This window comes from Megalobrama amblycephala, linkage group LG8 (assembly GCF_018812025.1).
Source record: "Megalobrama amblycephala isolate DHTTF-2021 linkage group LG8, ASM1881202v1, whole genome shotgun sequence".
NCBI classification, from domain to species: domain Eukaryota; kingdom Metazoa; phylum Chordata; class Actinopteri; order Cypriniformes; family Xenocyprididae; genus Megalobrama; species Megalobrama amblycephala.
The window spans coordinates 29,253,655-29,271,652 of record NC_063051.1 but is presented as its reverse complement, the minus strand read 5'-3'; the positions used below and the strand labels follow the sequence as shown (position 1 = coordinate 29,271,652).

The window sequence follows — 17,998 nt, the reverse complement described above, 5'->3', positions numbered from 1 at the left end:
TTGTTCCAAACCTGTATGAATTTCTTTGTTCTGTTGAACACAAAGGAAGATATTTTGAAGAATGTGTTGAACTGAACCATTCTGGGGCACCATTGACTTCCATAGTTTTTTTTTTTCCTACTATGGAAGTCAGTGGTACCCCAAAGCTGCCTGGTTACAAACATTCTTCAAAATATCTTCCTTTGTGCTCAGCAGCACAAAGAAATTCATACAGGATTGGAACAACATGAGGGTGAGTAAATGATGACAGAATTGTCATTTTTGGGGTGAACTATCCCTTTAAGCTTTCAAGTGTTGCAAAATGAGCAAGGCTGCCCCCGCATGGTCATTTATATACTACAAGTGAATTTAAAGGTGAAGTGTAGGCTAGTTTCTACGCTTTTAGCGGCACCAAACGGTAAATATCTGTTCGTTTTTAATGATAGAGGGAGGTTTTTGTTTGTTTGTTTTTTAGGAATTAATTTCTCTAACAAGTCTATAACATCAGTAACAATTCAACTTATTTTTTGCAATATTTTGTTGATGTAGACATTACCTCAATTCCTGGATATATAGAAACGAATTATTTTGCTACAAATTTGTTTTTAGAAATATACACCCAATCCTTAAATGTGTAAATTAGTGGAAAGCTGCTGTTACCCCACTACCAGGATGAGCTGTAACAATGAGATGGGCTGTAACAATAAAAGTGTTAAATTATGTACATACATTTAATTTATCCCACCAAACCCCACTCACAACCCCAATTCATTATAGGGTGAATAATGAATGTATTCACTAAATGGGGAAACAATAAAAATAATAATAATAAAAACTTTGGGTTACATTTTATTTTAGGGTGTCTTTGTTACAGTGTAATAATTATACAAATAATTACTGCCACAGCATGTAGGCCTACTTATATAAGGTTCAGGTTAGTTGTTTGTGGATATGCATTTACTGTACCTACTATAGTAGTAAGATGTGTAACAGGGACACTGTAAAATAAAGTGTTACCAACACTTGTAACATTCACCAATCTCCAATCAAAAAGAGACCCTTTCAAACCAGACCTTGGAAGAATAATGGATTTTAATATAAAGAATTAACTATGTACCTCACACACATCTGTTTTTTTTTTTTTTTTTTGTTGAGGTAACAGTAAATATTTCATAGTTTTGTCTTGTATTTAACCCTCTGATGCATGAATTATTAAATCTTACTGTTTCTTTTTACTTCAAAGGAATATAATCCCCAATCTTTTTAATTATGTATATTGAGAGTTACATAAAGAATACTGGGTCCGTTGTTCTATAAATTGTATGGTTTGGACGGAGATTGACATTATTACCATTAAAGCGACTGTGGTTTGGATGTAACATCACAGTGCAAAGTAGCTGAACTTAAACTGACACCTAGTGGTTTGGATGCAGCATCACATAAACGGGAACGTTTTCATTTACGGATGAAATGCATCATTCGCACTTATACAAGATTAAATTAATATGTGAGCGAAAGTGTCTAATATAACAGCGTGGTTACTGAGATAACAAGAGTAGAGTTCGACCCTGACAAACCCCATTCGTCAAATAGGCTACAATAGCGTTTATTGTGTTGCTGATGTCAATTTTCATCTCGTCAGTATATTATTTCAAACACGTTTCTAAAGCACTTTATTTTAGGGTGTCCTAGCTTTTTACACATTACCCCTGCTGAAAAATCCAGCTAAAACCAGCCTAAGCTGGCTGTCTGGTCTTAGCTGGTTTAAGATGGAAATAGCTGGTTTTAGCTGGTCTCCCAGTATAGCTTTACAGAGATAGAGGGAACATAATTTTGGTTGTACAGCAGATTGTCCAGCTTAAGTTAGTTCAGTATTAATTCTTTCCATTATAAAAATCATTAGTTATTAATTTAGTTCATTTACCTATACTAAAAAGTAATGTAAGATAATTTTATTCCAAATACGATAATTTTGAGCTTCTGGTACGATAATTGGACATTTCCAATCTGGCAACACTGGCTGACGTTCAGCTGGTCTCCAGTCTCCCAGCCTCCCAGCTAACCAAAACCCCTCTAAAACCAGCTATGACCAGGCTGGGTGACCAGCTAAAACCAGCCTGACCAGCTTAGGTGGTTTTAGCTGGATTTTCAGCAGGGATGTTCTAGTAATAACTATATAGTATGCATAATTGCCTGCAACTAACGTTAAATCAAACCCTACGTTAATTACATGTATTATTACTCAGTATTTAAATATATAATTCAAATAGCCTACTCCCTGTGCCTCACCATGGTTGTTTCACTGTGGATGACAGCAGTAGGCTAATGTTTAAGTGTTATTTTCAAATTTCATATCGTTCTGCTTTCAGACTGACTCATCAGAAACACAGTTCGGTCAGTCACACTTTCTTACTGTTCATGTGTATTCATAGTGCATGTAAATAGGCCTACAGGTCACTGCAGTATATGCTTTCCATTGGGAGAACTCACTGTAAATACATACAGTAATTACTGTAACTGAGATTTGTATACGCTTGATGTTAACTGCATGAATATCATTTTTAAATATTTTCTTTTTATATTTACATTTAAAACACAATAGTTCTGTAATAACTGATTAGATGACAGATGCACCCATGTACAAATGATACAGATCACATCATATCCAAGATGAAAAATTGTCAGCTTTATTATGAACAACATTCCAGAGTTAAACAAGTGAAATACCTGCTAGAATTATTTTTTTATTTTTATTTACACATATCTGAGATCTGAACGCTGACAGCAGAAACTACTCTTCAGAAATCAACAACATCCATTTTTAATTGACTAATTTGAGTAAACACCTGGTCTGATATGATTCAGATGATAACTTATTACATACTAAATCTGATGATGTCGAATGTAAAAATCAGAGGGTTGGGATTTGGAGGCAGTGCCGACTACCAGGGTTTAGGTTTAGTTTAGTTTAGTTTTTTTTTTTTTTTTTTTGAGCCCGACAGGAATAGAGGGACCGTTCTCCTCTGCTGTGTATCTATTATGGCAATGTCAAAAATATTATGTACAAATTTAAAATGATACAGAATAATACATTTAAATCTTTAGTTACAAGTACAGTTATGAGCATTGTGACGATTGTGATATTGCACAACTTGCCGTCATTGCGATACTATTTGTTGGAAAAGTGCAGAATACTTTGTACAGAACACTGAACTGGTTGACAGAACTGAAAGAAAATAATAAATGTGCCACGCCTAATAGCTGTAAAAATAAGACACTTGGGGAAAAAAACCCTTCCAAAAATAAAATCTCAGTAAAAGAAAATATACACAGTGTGCAAATGACTTGGCATAAACAGACAGGGAAAAAAGGGAGAGCCCCATTTTAAAACAGTCTGTTGCGCGTAATGGAGCATGTTGATGGAAAAGGACGACGTTAAGATCCATACACATCCACACGAAATTCACTAACAATTTCATCTCAGTTTCCTCTCTATACAACACAATCTTTTTTTTAATTATTAGCAATATAATATATTTTCTTGAACTTCCTTTTTTTCTATTGTTTTTTTTTGTCCCCATATCGACTATGGGAGGTGATGTTGCACCATTTTTCGCAGCGTGCATCTTTAGTCCTCAACTGTACGGCAGAAGGGGAAGGGGTGGGACTTCCTGTTCTGACCAACCAACAGTAGCTTAACAGGAGGTTGAGTGGCATGTCTCGGCATGCTTTCCCAGAGTAGGCTGGTGAAACTGAAGGGTGAATGCGAGTAGTGGTTTTATTCTGAGGCGTTGAGGGGGCGTGGCTTTACCGAGTCGAGGATAGCACGTGACCCGGTACCCAGCCCTCTGCAGCAGGTGATTGGCTGTTTGCAGGTCGGTAAACCAGGCACATGTTCTGCTGATTGGACGCCAGGATCTGCACCTTCTCACCGACCACCACGCAGATCTCGTCCTCCTTCACGGCATTGTAATCCTGCGTCACTAGCACCGAAGAGAGGCCGTTACACTCCCCCTCGTCCAGCTCCTGGAGGACAAAACCACACACACAAATGAACACATTAGACAAAAGAGTCTAAACATTTTCATCATGAATACAGTACCAGTGTATACTGAATACACTATTAAAATGTATTCAAAAAAATCTAAATTTATTTCTGTTAAACATATATTTAAAAAGTTATTTTAAATTGTGATATTTCTGTTTTTACTGTCATTTTAATCAAATAAATGCAGCTTTGGTGAACATTAGAGATATAGTGGTGATCAGAATTATTGGCACCCTTGGTAAATATGATCAAAGATGACTATAAAAATAAATCTGCATTGTTTATCCTTTTGATCTTTAATTAATAAAATTAGCAAAAATCTAAACTTTCATTGAAGGAAAAAAATTGAAAGTAGGGGGGGAATCACATTATGAAATAAATGTTTTTCTTCAAAACACGTTGGACACAATTATTGGCACCCCTAGAATATTTATGAGTAAAATATCTCTGAAGTATATTCCCATTCATATTTACATTTTTTTTAGCACACCAGGGTGATCATGAACATGAAATTGTCCAGCCATGACTTCCTGTTCCACAGGAGTACAAACATGAGGAAACACAAAGGCCAAATTCCCTTAATCATTCATCACAATGAGTAAAACCAAAGAATATAGTTCTGATGTGCAGCAAAAGATTGTTGAGCTTCACAAAATAGAAAGTGTCTGTAAGAAAATAGCTAAAGCATTGAAATCCCCCATTTCCACCATCAGGGCAATAATTAAGAAGTTCCAATCAACTAAAGATGTTACAAATCTGCCTGGAAGAGGGCGTGTGTCTAAATCGTCCTAATGTGAAGTGAGGAGGAAAGTTTGAGTGGCCAAAGACTCTCCAAGGATCACAGTTGGAGAATTGCAGAGATTAGTTGAGTCTTGAGTCTCAGAAAGCCTAAAAAAAATTATCAAACAGCACCTACATCCCCACAAGTTGTTCAGGAGAGTTTCAAGAAAAATCCTCTGCTCTGATCCAGAAACAATCTCCAGCATATTCAGTTGTCAGTCAAGACTGGAACTTCAAACGGGACGAGCTTCTATGGTCAGATGAAACTAAAAAAAGAGCTTTTTGGCAGCAAACTCACCAGATGGGTTTGGTGCACACATGGACAAAAAGTACTCCATGCCCACGGTTAAATATACTGCTGGATCTTTAATGTTGTGGGCCTATTTTTCTGCTGGAGGTCCTGTGCCCGGTTGCATAAAGCACCTTAAGTGTAATTTTCCCTTAAGTTCGCCCTTATGTTTCCCTTAAACTTAAGGGTGTTGCAGAAAATAACCGTTAAGTGTTACTTAAGGGTTTCTTTAGGTGAAACGTCATAAACCCTAAGAATTTCCCTTAAGTATATATTTTTCACTTAAGTAATCCCTTAAAAAACCGTAAGTGTTGCATAAAGCCCCTTAACCGTCATTTCCCTAAGTATAACGTAAGGTTCGTAAAACTTCACCTTAAGTGTTACACGGAGTGAGCAGGTTCAATCCAAGTCTTCTAACGAGACACGATCGACCGCTTTATATGATAAACAAATTGTACTTTAGCAGTTTATTCACATAAACGTTAATGAAATCACATATGTAGCACATATCTTATATAGTCAACGGAAGCGCAAACGTGCGTGCATCACACGCAAAAACAAACCTGATTGGTTCTTGCACGCTCGTTTGAGCTCCCGACACAGCCGTAATCATATGGATGTCTTTCAATAAATGGAAATAAATGATGAAAGAATATTAAAAATATATTTATTTGTTATCCAAAGATGAATGAACGTGTTATGGGTTTGGAACGACATGAGGGTGAGTGAATGACGGCAGAATTCTCAATTTTGAGTAAACTATCAATTTGAGTTTCTCGTCTGGTCTTTCTCTTTCATATTTGGTTTTATTTATTGCTTTCTTTATCCATCGTAAGTTGTTTTCTGTGAAAACATGTCGCGATCGGTATTAACAAATAACGTGTCCATGGCAACAGTAGAATTTTTCAACGGCAAATCCTGGGATGCTGTCGTTAAACACTTAACAGTTTCCCTTACCTAAGTGAACAGTTTAAGAGATTATATGCAACACCCTTAAATCATTCCCTTAGTTAAGGGGAAATCACGCCTTAAGTGTCATACTTAAGGGAAAAACTTAAGATGCTTTATGCAACCGGGCACTGGACATCTTGTTCAGATACATGGTATCATGGATTCTATCAAATACCAACAGATAAAAATTCAAAACCTGACCGCTTCTGCTAGAAATCCAACAATGGTTGGTCTTCCATTAGGACAATTATCCAAAACAAACATCAAAACCAACACAAAAATGTGTCACTGAGCACAAAATGAAGCTTCTGCCATGGCCATCCCAGTCCCCTGACCTGAACCCTAAAGAAAATGAGTGGAGTGAACTGAAGAGAAGAAGCAGCAATATGGAGCTGGAATCTGAAGGTTCTGGAGAGATTCTGCATGAAGTAATGGTCTCTGATCTCTTGTCAGGTGTTCTCCAAACTCATCAGGCATTACAGAAGAAGATTGAGAGCTGTTTTCTTGGCAAAAGGAGGCTGCAAAAAGTATTGAATAAAAGGGTGCCAATAATTGTGGCCAACGTGTTTTGTAGATAAACATTTATTTCATAATGTGACTTTCCCCCGACTTACAATTCTTTTTCTTCAATGAAACATTAGACTTTTGCTAATTTTAAGAATTAAAGATCAAAAGGATAAACAATGCAGATTTATTTTTACAGTCATCTTTGATCATATTTACCAAGGGTGCCAATAATTCTGAGCACCACTGTATCTTTCAAGAACATAAAAAATATAGCTGCGAGCAGCAAATATCGGGGTTCAAGCGCATTTAAGTACATGGGTAAAAAGGTATAATGTTTTAAAGCAACACTATGGAACATTTGCTCACGGTTCCTCCATGTGGTTGATAAGCGCAATTGTCTGTTACCAGTGTCGTAAATACTGTCATTGTATAAGCTTCCCCAGTTTGTTGACTAAGCTGACGGAACCGGCGAATGCAGAAACCTCGTTTGGAAACCATGTCCTCCGACCAGGTAAAGTAGCCCGTGTTACACTAATGTTCTACAAACATCATTACATAGTTTTTTTAATTGTTACTCCAGAATTGAAAAGTACAATGACAAAAAGAACAGTAGTATGTTAGCCTAGTTTTTTTGCTCGCATAGTTCATATGTAGCATTGTTTGCAAAGGGTGTAATTTGTATAATAGAATAAAGACTTGCATATTAGATCGTTTCGAGACATTATTTTAAGGTTGAAAAACCACATAGTGTAATTACATAATCTCCAATATGTAACAAACGGTTTGATGGACAGCGGCGGTCCTAGAGGCAAAGTTGCTCAGAATGAGGAGTTCTACCATGTGGTATGAATGTCGTGGGCGTGTGTGAAAAATCGCACGATGCACAATCCTTTATGCACGTGAAAAACGTGAAGGTGCCCCCCAGTGGCCGATTTCTTTCGAATTTCTCACAGGCCTCTAGGGGTGTGAGTCAAACAGGTCCAGGGAGTTTCATTCCGATCGGCCTCCGTTAACCTTGTCTGATAGCTGCTCAAACTTAATTGGCCAATGGCGGACAAGTTTTTTGAGATGTGCTAATGTCCTCATAGGCCGTCATTGCACCTTGGACGAAGACAATGCATGCAAAGTCAATCTAAATTAGAATGGTGAAATAGTGATAGCCATTTTCATGTTTTTTTCCTGTTATAGCGCCACCAAGTGGCCAGTCACCATGTTCTTTTTTTCACGTGACCACAAAATGAGCTCTTACATAGGTGTGCTGACTTTGGTGAAAATATCTCATCCCGTTCACGAGTTACAGCCATTTTAGTAAAAATGTCTCTGCCCACTCCGAATGTTTTTGTGGCCCTTAGGGACCGTGAATCGAAACTTTTTTTTTTGATAATTATTGACAATCAGACTCCAGAGAATCTTGCACTGGTTTGGTTCTGATAGGGCCAAAAACCTAGGACTAGGTTTTTCAAAAAAATCCAAAATACCTAATAAAAAGTTTGCCAGAACGACGAGCAAATCTGAGGCATGCATTCCAACGCTATAAGACACTTGAGCCCACGCCTAACGATTTCAAACTTTTCACCGCTGTAGCGCCCCCGTCAGGCCGATCGGGGCGAGCCTTGGTGACGTTGTAGACGCTGTGAGTACTCCCAGCCCTCAAAGTTTCAAGTCTCTACGAATTAGGGTTTGGTCTGTCTGATCACTTTTAGGCGAGAATGATGATCCTTGGAAATTTTAAAGGTCCCGTTCTTCGTGATCCCATGTTTCAAACTTTAGTTAGTGTGTAATGTTGTTGTTAGAGTATAAATAAAATCTGTAAAATTTTAAAGCTCAAAGTTCAATGCCAAGCGAGATATTTTATTTAACAGAAGTCGCCTACATCGAACGGCCAGTTTGGACTACATCCCTCTACTTCCTTCTTTAATGACGTCACTAAAACAGTTTTTGACTAACCTCCGCCCACAGGAATACACAAGAGTTGCGTTTGTAGAGTGTGTTTGTCGCCATGTCGTCGAAACGCTGTTATTTTCATCCCGCAGTCCAATCACCGGGTCTGATTCCGGCTCAAATTGATAGGGTAAAATTAAAGACATGTTTACAATAACACTGAGCGCGTGCATCTCCACGTTATGGTAAGAGGCGTGACCTTTCCGGGCAAGGTTCGCTAAGCTGCTGTCGAATCACAACACAGGAACCGCTGGCACAATTAGAACTCCTTACGTATTTCTGAAGGAGGGACTTCATAGAACAAGGAAGTCATCAGCCCATTTTTATGACAGTGGAAACAGCGGTATACAGATAAGTAAATTATGTGAAAAATACTGTGTTTTTTTACACGCGAAACATGAACACATGTTATATTGCACACTACAAACACAATCAAAGCTTCAAAAAACCACGAAAAACGGGACCTTTAATAATTACAATAGGGTTTCAGCGCTATGCACCTGAACCCCTAAAAATCGTAGTTATTCCAAACTTGTAGTGTTTGCAAAATAAATATGTTGGATTTAACAGATGTCCTTCTTCATACAGCCGAGGGCTTCAGGACAAATCAGAACAAAAGTCTGTTCCTCACTGTCTCCGTCTGTGCCAACCTTGACCTGCCACTGGCACGAGAAATAAATAGCTGGGTGAAAAGCTTAGCTTTGAGACATTTAAAAATAAAAAGTAGCAAGCGGCTCCTCCAGTCTGGTATTCAGTGACAGTGTGATTTATTAGGGACACAGAACGCAGGGTGTGCCAAGGCCAAGCTACAAGCTCACCAGAGAGAGAGAGAGACTGCAGAGAGAAGAAAGAGAACAAGAAAGACTGAAAGCGAGAAATCAGAACGGAAGAAAGAGACCCTGCAGAGAGGAGAAACAGGTACGGAACACGGGCAGAGCTGGAAAACTAGGCCATTCTCCCCACTAAGAATAACTAGCTGGCACCTCTCCTCCCCTCAAAGACAATTAGACTGGAACATCACAGCACTGCAGCGCGGACACATTCGGTTCAGTGAGGAGACGCATCCGCAGACTGCAGAGACTAGTGTACTGTCAACTAATTATGTTTAATTACATCTATCTGGCCTAGATGAGACGCTAATTAAAATGGTCTGGGTAACTAATTGATTTAGTTAGATAATACACAATCCTATTTAAGCACAGAATTAAGATAATTGGTCTCCTGTCACACAGGTTGTTTAGGGTGCTTTCACATTAGAGCTTTTGGTGTGGACGTCAGAGTTCAGATCGTTTGGTAGATGTGAGAGTGGTGAGAAAGGGCCTGTGGCAGGGGTTTTAAACTGTTTGATGCTAAAGACCACTACATATGATGATCCCCTTACTAAAATATAAAGGCAGCTACACTACCATTCAAAAGCCTGAGGTCAGTGTAATAATTGCAAATAAACACTGTTCATTTGAACTTCCTATTCATCAAAGAATCCTGAAAAAAAATATGGTTTTCACAAAAATATGAAGCAGCACAACTGTTTTAACGTTGATAATAAGAAGAAATGTTTCTTGAGCAGCAAATCAGCACATCAGAATGATTTCTGAAGGATCATGTGACACTGAAGATTCTGCTTTGATTACAGAAATGAATTAGGAGGCTTCTTTCAAAACCATTAAAAAATCTTAATGACCCCCAACCTTTTGAACAGTAGTGTACATATTTTTCAGGCATAAAAACCTATTTATACTGTGAAAAATAAAATTATTATAAATATGTGAAAAATACTATCTGGAACATATTTATTTATTATATATTTATTAGGTTGAGGCCTTTTTTTCTTCTAAGAATTTGTGATTAATCTCATGATTTCTGACCAGTGTTTAAACGGTTAAAAAAAAATAATTTAATAATAAATCAGTAATAATGCCAAATTTGGTAGATTTAAAAATATTTTATATTTTACTTAAAGTTGTATTCAGTATAAAGTTGTAATAATAACAATAAGCCTATCTAAAGCCACTTTTTGTTTATTCAATGCTTTCATCTGCCACAAAAATGTCTTAAAATATCTTCATTTGGGTCCCTTTCTTCAGCAAACATTGATATGTGATCAATTTGAATAATTAATTGCCATATTAATTCAATTATTTGCTTTAAAACTGCTAACTTCTAGTTAGTTTACGTGTGAGATTTGTGTAATTTTCAATCATGCTCACCTCCTCTGCATGCTTATTGGGCTTGTGGGCGGGGCTTCCATTGGGGGCGGTGTTGGGTTTGAGGGGGGTGGAGGGGTGAGAGGATGAGGAACGGCTGCTATTGGACAGCTGCCTGGTCAAAGAACCTACACTCTCTTTCTTGTGGTATTCCTGTGGGTTCTGGAGAGCTGATCAGAAACACATAGGCAGCAGGTTATGAATGATCCCAGGAATAAAAATGAAATGAAAATGTGTGAAAAATGAAATAAACAGCACTGAGAATTACCAAGGTCTACCAACTACCAAGACACCAAATTCCACCCCCCTGAACCCTTTTATGCTGCACTCACCAGTGAGGAAGTTGATCTGCATGTCCAGTAGTTTTTGGATGCTTTGCACCCACTCTTTCTTGATGTCAATGTTAGCGGCCTGTAGCGTCAGTCTTTCAGACGAGCCACGACATAACAGCACAAATTTACAGGGGTCGCTTTCCACATGTTCCTCCATGCTCAAGTAGCTTACCTGCAAAGGTCAACATAAAAAAAGTAGCATAACATAATAAAAGACTTGTTTATTTACTCAACTTGGATCAACTTGTGCTGAATGTACCTTGATGCTCTTTTTAAACTGGTACCCCGGTGTTGACGACCCTTTGCGGAGCAGCTCGCTGAAGATGACGATCTGTTCGAAGAGGAACACTCTGCGCTCTTTACTGCGGGACAGAACGCCAGAGTCCTGCTCTGTCACAAAGAACGTGTCCTGCTGCAATAACTTTCCCTGAGCTGTCAACTTCCCCTGTGCAAAGAAGCATAAGCAATCCTACACTGTAAAAAAGTCTGTAAAAATAGGGCACAATGTACTGAACAGATATGAAGGAATTTGTTTTTACCTGTATTTTGAATTATACATTGCATTGTGTTTTAGGGTTAACATAAATTTCCATAAAATTACTGGATAATGTCCTGGCAGAAAATTATATTTTCTGTTTTTATTTTTTACAGTGTAAGCAATAGCAATATTCCAAGCATTTCTGTTTCTGTGATTTTCTAGACCTGCTTTTTTTGGAGCAGTTGTAGAACGTATTTAGTCTTTACATGTCTTTGTGATCTTTATGTCATCATTAGGTAGCAGTTTACTCTTTTTGAATGCAATATGTGCAATTTTTCAGAAAATTACCTTGACATAAAATAACTGCAGTTTTCTGTACCAACTATTTGGAACTTCATTAGTTTGTTAGTCTATTATGTTCAAAACAGTTCAGTTTAGTTGATGGACGCTATATTTTTATCATTTTTTGTTTCTAAAAATCTATATGGTGAATGTGATTTCACAAAGTACGTGTTCCTGGAACAACATTCCAATCAACCAATCAGATTTGAGGGACAAGTTTATAGTTTATGTCAAGTTTAGGCTTACAACCAGGGTTAGGAATCAGGCCTATATATAACACCTGTGCAGGCGTCCAATTGGGACATAACGCCCTGCAGCGTGGACATCTGACGTAGATGTGCATGGCTTAGAGTGGGACGTCCAAGGTGAGAAATGGGACGTCCATGCCAGGATTTGGACGCCATGATAAGACGTTCTTTAACCAGCCATATTGCTCGAAAAATTCTGAAAACTGGCTCGATATGAAAGGTCTCAACGAGACCTTTCGAACAAGACTGGCCCCGAAGTCCGGGGTGGTCATTGTGGTGAGTTAGGGTCCGCAGGCATCCAGCTTGACTAAGCTGACCAGGGCTCACTATGGTCGGTGTGCGATTTCAGATTTGACTGCGATGGATTGCTGGAAGTCTCGACTTTGAGATTTTAAGCTCTCTGGATCTCTGAGGTCCAGGAGGGTCAACAGCTGATGCCTAAGGTGCCTTTACCCTGGGCATGTTGAAAATTCAAATTTGACCACAATGGACCGACGGATCCGATATTGGGTGACCAGTGGCATGGGTTCTCTGGAACTTTGACCAGGTGTATCTTGGGAACCAAGTCGAGATGGGGCTCTATACTCTGGGGTTAGGTGCTTCTGCATCAGTGTTTATCATTCATCATTTCCCTCTGATTTTAGGGATGAGTTATGGGTTGGGTTAGGTTTAGGGGTAGTGATTAGGTTAGGACAAAATTTTCAGACAGGAATGTTGCTCCAAGATTAACAAAATATGTTGATCCAAGAACTTACTTGGCAAAATCACTGTGACCACATATTATATACACTTTTGCAGCAATGTTTACATAATGTGTAAAATAATTTATTCTAAAATAGTCAATGAAAGTCACATTTTACTAATGGATTTCTGTTGAAAATAAAGTATGTTATTGTTACTACTACTGTATGTTACTGAAGTCTAGCCTTAAAGCTCACAGCTGATTGGTCCGTTGTTAGTGAATATTCTGAGGAGACGTATGCTTTGTAGTTTATCTAGATATTCAAGCTGTCACCATGTTTCCAATATACACCTGATGTTCACATTATAATAGTACTCTATTATTATACCATTAGATGCATCATGCTGCTTTGAGAAATTATATCTGTCACAGTCAATTTGAAGCATTTATTGCTTCTGGCAGTCATCCAAATGCAATTCACCTTAGCAATTACATTTGTAATTATAATAATTACAGTTACAATAAATAGCAATTTGCAGTTTATTAACTTCAGTTTCATGAAGTGTTTCTGTGCTCGGTGAGAGGTGAGTTTACCTCGTAGCCCTGCAGTCGTCCAAGATTCATCATGTCGTTACACTGTTTGGGCACCAGGGACATCAGCTCAACTGCTTTCTTCAGGACAGAAATGACAGGACAGAAATGTCAATACATGACTGGACACTTCAAACAGAAGCGTATGAGGCGCGTAGAATTTTAATTTAGGTTCATACAGAACTGCCTAGGTCACCTACCTCTAACTCTTTACAGTCCAGACCTGCTTTAGTGCTGTACTTCAAAAAGTCCTTCAAATAACAAATGAAACAAAAACAAGACAATTAAAATACGATAATAATTTGACCATACAGCAATGTTGTTATTGCTAACTAAAACTAAAATGTTTATTTAAATCAAATAAACTTTAATAAATTATAAAAAAACATTATTTCAGTTAACATAATTTACATTTAGTTTAAGTTGAAGCACTGAAATTACTAAAACTGAAATAAAGAAATTAAAAAACTAAAAACAACATTTTAATATTAGTATTAATAAACAAATTGTAAATAAACACTATAATAGTATATTAATTAATGATACTAAAACAACACTGCCATATGGTAAAAAAAATAATAATAATAGTATGAGCAGTAATACCATTTGCAAAATGTACCATTGTAATCATAACTAGGTTTGCTTGGGCATTGCTATAATAAACACAGAATCTTACAAGCTGACATAAAAACTCTGTTTTGGATGGAGTGTCTGTTTTTGCTAAAATCTCTTTTGCCATCTGTGACACTCTTAAAAATGGAAGAGGGGTGACTAAACTGACATTTTTTCCCAATTACCCGTCAAAAAAAAGAAAAACAAGACCACTGCGCAAACTGTAATAGACTGAATTAGGACACAATTCAGAGTGACTTATGAATGCGTAATTGTTCCTTCAGGGCTTGCCGTAGAGAGTATATGTTTATGCGCAGCTTTAGTGAGAAAACGATTTACATTCAATAAACACACTTTTCTGAGCCTGCTTCTTATTTTATTAGTCACTTAAGTGGAGAAGAACCTGAGAAAATCCCTCGGTAAACAATAACCATCTGTTAACACCCACCAGCTGAGACATGTGTATGTGGGTACAGACTCTCTGATTTTCCAACAATGTAAATGAGGCTTGAAAATCATAAAGAGTGATGCTGGCATAAGGTTTTCTGGGGGTTTTTAGTATGTTGCTATGTCATGGCTAGGGTATTCTGGATTGTTGCTGGGTCAAATGTCTCTATTATTATGGTTCCTAAATACACAGCCATTTAAAAGTCTGGGTCAATAGGATTATTATGTAATACTTTTATATGGCAATGACTCAATAAACTCATCAAAAGTGACAGTAAAGACCTTAAAGGATTAGTTCACTTCAGAAATAAAATTTCCTGATAATTTACTCACCCCCATGTCATCCAAGATGTTCATGTCTTTCTTTCTTCAGTCGAAAAGAAATTAAGGTTTTTGAGGAAAACGTTACAGGATTTTTCTCTATATAGTGGACTTCACTGGGGTTCAACAGGTTGAAGGTCCAAATTGCAGTTTCAGCGCAGCTTCAAAGGACTCTACATGATCCCAGACGAGGAATAAGGGTCTTATCTAGCGAAATGATCGGTCATTTTCTAAAAAAAATAAAAATGCATATACTTTTTAACCACAAATTCTCATCTTGCGCTGCTCTGCGATGCGCCACACATGACGTAATCATGTTGGAAAGGTCACGCGTGGCGCATCGCAGAGCAGTGCAAGATGAGCATTTGTGCTTAAAAAGTATATCAATTTTTATTTATTTATTTTTAAGAAAATGACCTGTCATTTCACTAGATAAGACCCTTATTCCTCTGCTGGGATCATGCTGAGCCCTTTGAAACTGCAATGAAACTGCAATTTGGACCTTCAACCTAAAAAAAAACTTAATTCCTTTTCAAATGAAGAAAGACAAACATCTTGGATGACATGGGGGTGAGTAAATTATCAGGAAATTTGAATTCTGAAGTGAACTAATCCTTTAACATTGTTCCAATTTTGTTTTTAAATTTATGCACCAAAATAAAAAATGTATCATGGTTTCCACAAAAACATTAAGCAGAACAACTGTTTGCGACATTGATAATAAGAAATGTACCTTGAGCAGCAAATTAGCATATTCGAATCATTTCTGAAGGATCATGTGACACTGAAGACTGGAGTAATGATGCTGAAAATTCAGTTTTGAATCACAGGAATAAATTACATTTTAAAATATGTTACAATTTTACTGTATTATTTATCAAATAATTCCATTAGGGACAAACTTGATAGTACAGTCGATATATATACAGTATGAGGATGCGCAATGTTAGAGCCTTTGTGGATTCCGTTTATCCGGGGTTTAGACCCAGGGTTGACTATTTCAAGTCTTAAAAGCCCTTATGTTTACCATGGTATGTATTGTAAGGGTATAAGTCTCATCATGACTGTGTAATTCAGTGGCTAATACCTTGAGCAGGAGCTGGTATTTGGTGATCCTCTGGATGGGTTTGATCAGGTAATCACTGATGGACAGTCTGGAGTTAATCTCCTGCTGCACCTCCTGACAGAAACTCCAAGAACATCAGCAAACAGAGCACTTTACTTCAGAGGAGACATAACTAAGCTGCTCAAACACACTCACCTCGAAGAATCCGTCATATTCAGCCACAACAAACTCTGAGCGGGGCTTGTTCTGACAGTAGATGACATACATGTGTAACCTTCTCTCCTGCAGAACAGAGGGAGACATTTGAATGAAGTTTACTATAAGACATAGACACACACAGAGTTCATTCTGTTGAACTCACATGCTTGATAAACAGCTCGGCCAGTCTGTCGTGTTCCTGCAGACATTTCTCCAGTTCACCGAGGAAGAACCTTTAAAAATAACAGAAAACATTTTGTGATGTGTATAAACTTCCCTCATTCAAACTGCATAAGATTTTCATCTGAAATTTGGTCTGTTTCCTTGTTTAGTGGGCATCATTGCTAATATCAACAAGGAAATTTAATGCACAAGTTTTGCATGCTTATTATCTGGCTGGTGTAAAAAAGACAAACTAGAAAAAGACGCCATTGTATGAAAACAGTGTGAGAGACTGCGACAACCTTTGTAGAGTCAATACACATTACCATTCAAAAGTTTGGGGTCGAAATATTATTACAGTTTAAAGGAACAGTATTCTATTCCAGTCTTCAGTGTCACATGATCCTTCAGAAATCATTCTAATATGCTGATTTGCTGCTCAAGAAACGTTTCTGATTATTATCAATGTTGAAAACAGTTGTGCTGCTTAGTATCTTTTACTGTGATGGAAAAAAAAAAAAGATGAAGGAAACGCATTTAATTGAAATAGAAATCTTTTGTTACATTATAAATGTCGTTACTGTCCATTTTGACCATAAAAGTATTTATTTCTTTCCTAAAAAACCTACTGAAATTTTACTGACCCAAACTTTTGAACAGTAGTATACCAAATATATCAAATTCTATATATTTTTTTGCAATGTAAATCAATCAACACTCCACAAAAAGTTCTTATTTAATGAGTTCCATTAAATAAAGCAACAAAACTTTGAGCATGTTATTAGTTATTATTAGTTTTTGACCAGCTGTAAAAATCGTTTCTAGCATTAGGTTTTGTTTAAGAAAATAGCTGTGGTTTACTCTTTATGCCAGTCGAAGATTTGATGAATGTTCCCGAATACGATCTTATCCTTCCCTGTCATGTCCTCCGGAACACCTTTTTCCCCAATCCTTTTCATAAAGCCCTGGGGATAATGAGAAAAACAGACATTTGGAGACTCTACTTAATAATAAATGTTCCTCGGTGGTTCTTTGCGGCACTTATACATTTAGGAAAACTCAGTAACACTTTATTTTAGGGTCTTTTAACTAGTTGCTTATTAGCATGCACATTACTAGAATATTGGCTATTTATTAGTACTTATTAATGCCTTATTCTGCATGACCTTATTCTACATTCTTAATCCAACCCAATACCTAAACTTAACAACTGCCTTACTAACTATTAATAAGCAGTAAATTAAGAGTTTATTGAGGGAAAAGTCATAGTTAGTAGTTTATGTGTTTCCTATACTAAAATGTTACCAAAAAGTCTTATCAATTACCATTTTACACTGTATATGGAGGAAAAAAGGTTCTTAAAAAATGTTACATCAAACTCTATGTCCTTCAGATCACTGTAATCATTTCTGTCCTGCAGCTATTATATAAGGTGACTAATGCAAATCAGCTGTTTTGATTGTGAACAAAAGTATCACAGAGGTTTAACCAAATGTTGAAATATTCTGCGTCATGACAGGACATCTAAATTAGTATCATGACACAGATAACATATGTGCTGTCTGGATGATTTTGCTGTTATCTGTCACATACCTCAACTATGACACCCAGATCTTTCACATAGTCTCTCTCTGTCTGCACCATTTCATTTAAAACAAACCTGTGGATAGCAGAGATATGAAAGATATCAGAATACACTAGAACATCAGCATGTTCCAACTAGTATACTAAGATTTGCATTCTTATTTGTTGTTTAATTCATTTGTTCAGTCTTTGAGCAGTTTCTCTTCTCTTCATACGCGCAGTTCAGATGAGTACTT

The 17,998-nt window shown here is 37.2% G+C and overlaps 1 protein-coding gene across 4 annotated transcripts in view; it reads right to left on the bottom strand.

Moving 5' to 3' along the window:
* Window positions 1-2,643: 2,643 nt before the first annotated feature.
* kalrnb (kalirin RhoGEF kinase b) overlaps window positions 2,644-17,998 on the bottom strand; it is a 111,744-nt gene continuing 96,389 nt past the window's right edge. For 3 of the 4 annotated variants that reach the window (XM_048200441.1, XM_048200442.1, XM_048200443.1), the window contains 11 exons: window positions 17,772-17,838; window positions 17,040-17,143; window positions 16,180-16,249; window positions 16,014-16,100; window positions 15,840-15,932; window positions 13,573-13,623; window positions 13,376-13,453; window positions 11,291-11,476; window positions 11,032-11,203; window positions 10,703-10,869; window positions 2,644-4,005 (listed from right to left, as the gene is read on the bottom strand). In XM_048200441.1, coding sequence (XP_048056398.1) covers window positions 3,787-4,005; window positions 10,703-10,869; window positions 11,032-11,203; window positions 11,291-11,476; window positions 13,376-13,453; window positions 13,573-13,623; window positions 15,840-15,932; window positions 16,014-16,100; window positions 16,180-16,249; window positions 17,040-17,143; window positions 17,772-17,838 — 1,294 coding nt within the window. In that variant the 3' untranslated portion in view covers window positions 2,644-3,786. Of the gene's footprint in view, window positions 4,006-10,702; window positions 10,870-11,031; window positions 11,204-11,290; window positions 11,477-13,374; window positions 13,454-13,572; window positions 13,624-15,485; window positions 15,558-15,839; window positions 15,933-16,013; window positions 16,101-16,179; window positions 16,250-17,039; window positions 17,144-17,771; window positions 17,839-17,998 lie in introns of those variants that run through there. The other variant, XR_007186212.1, reaches the window with a different exon arrangement.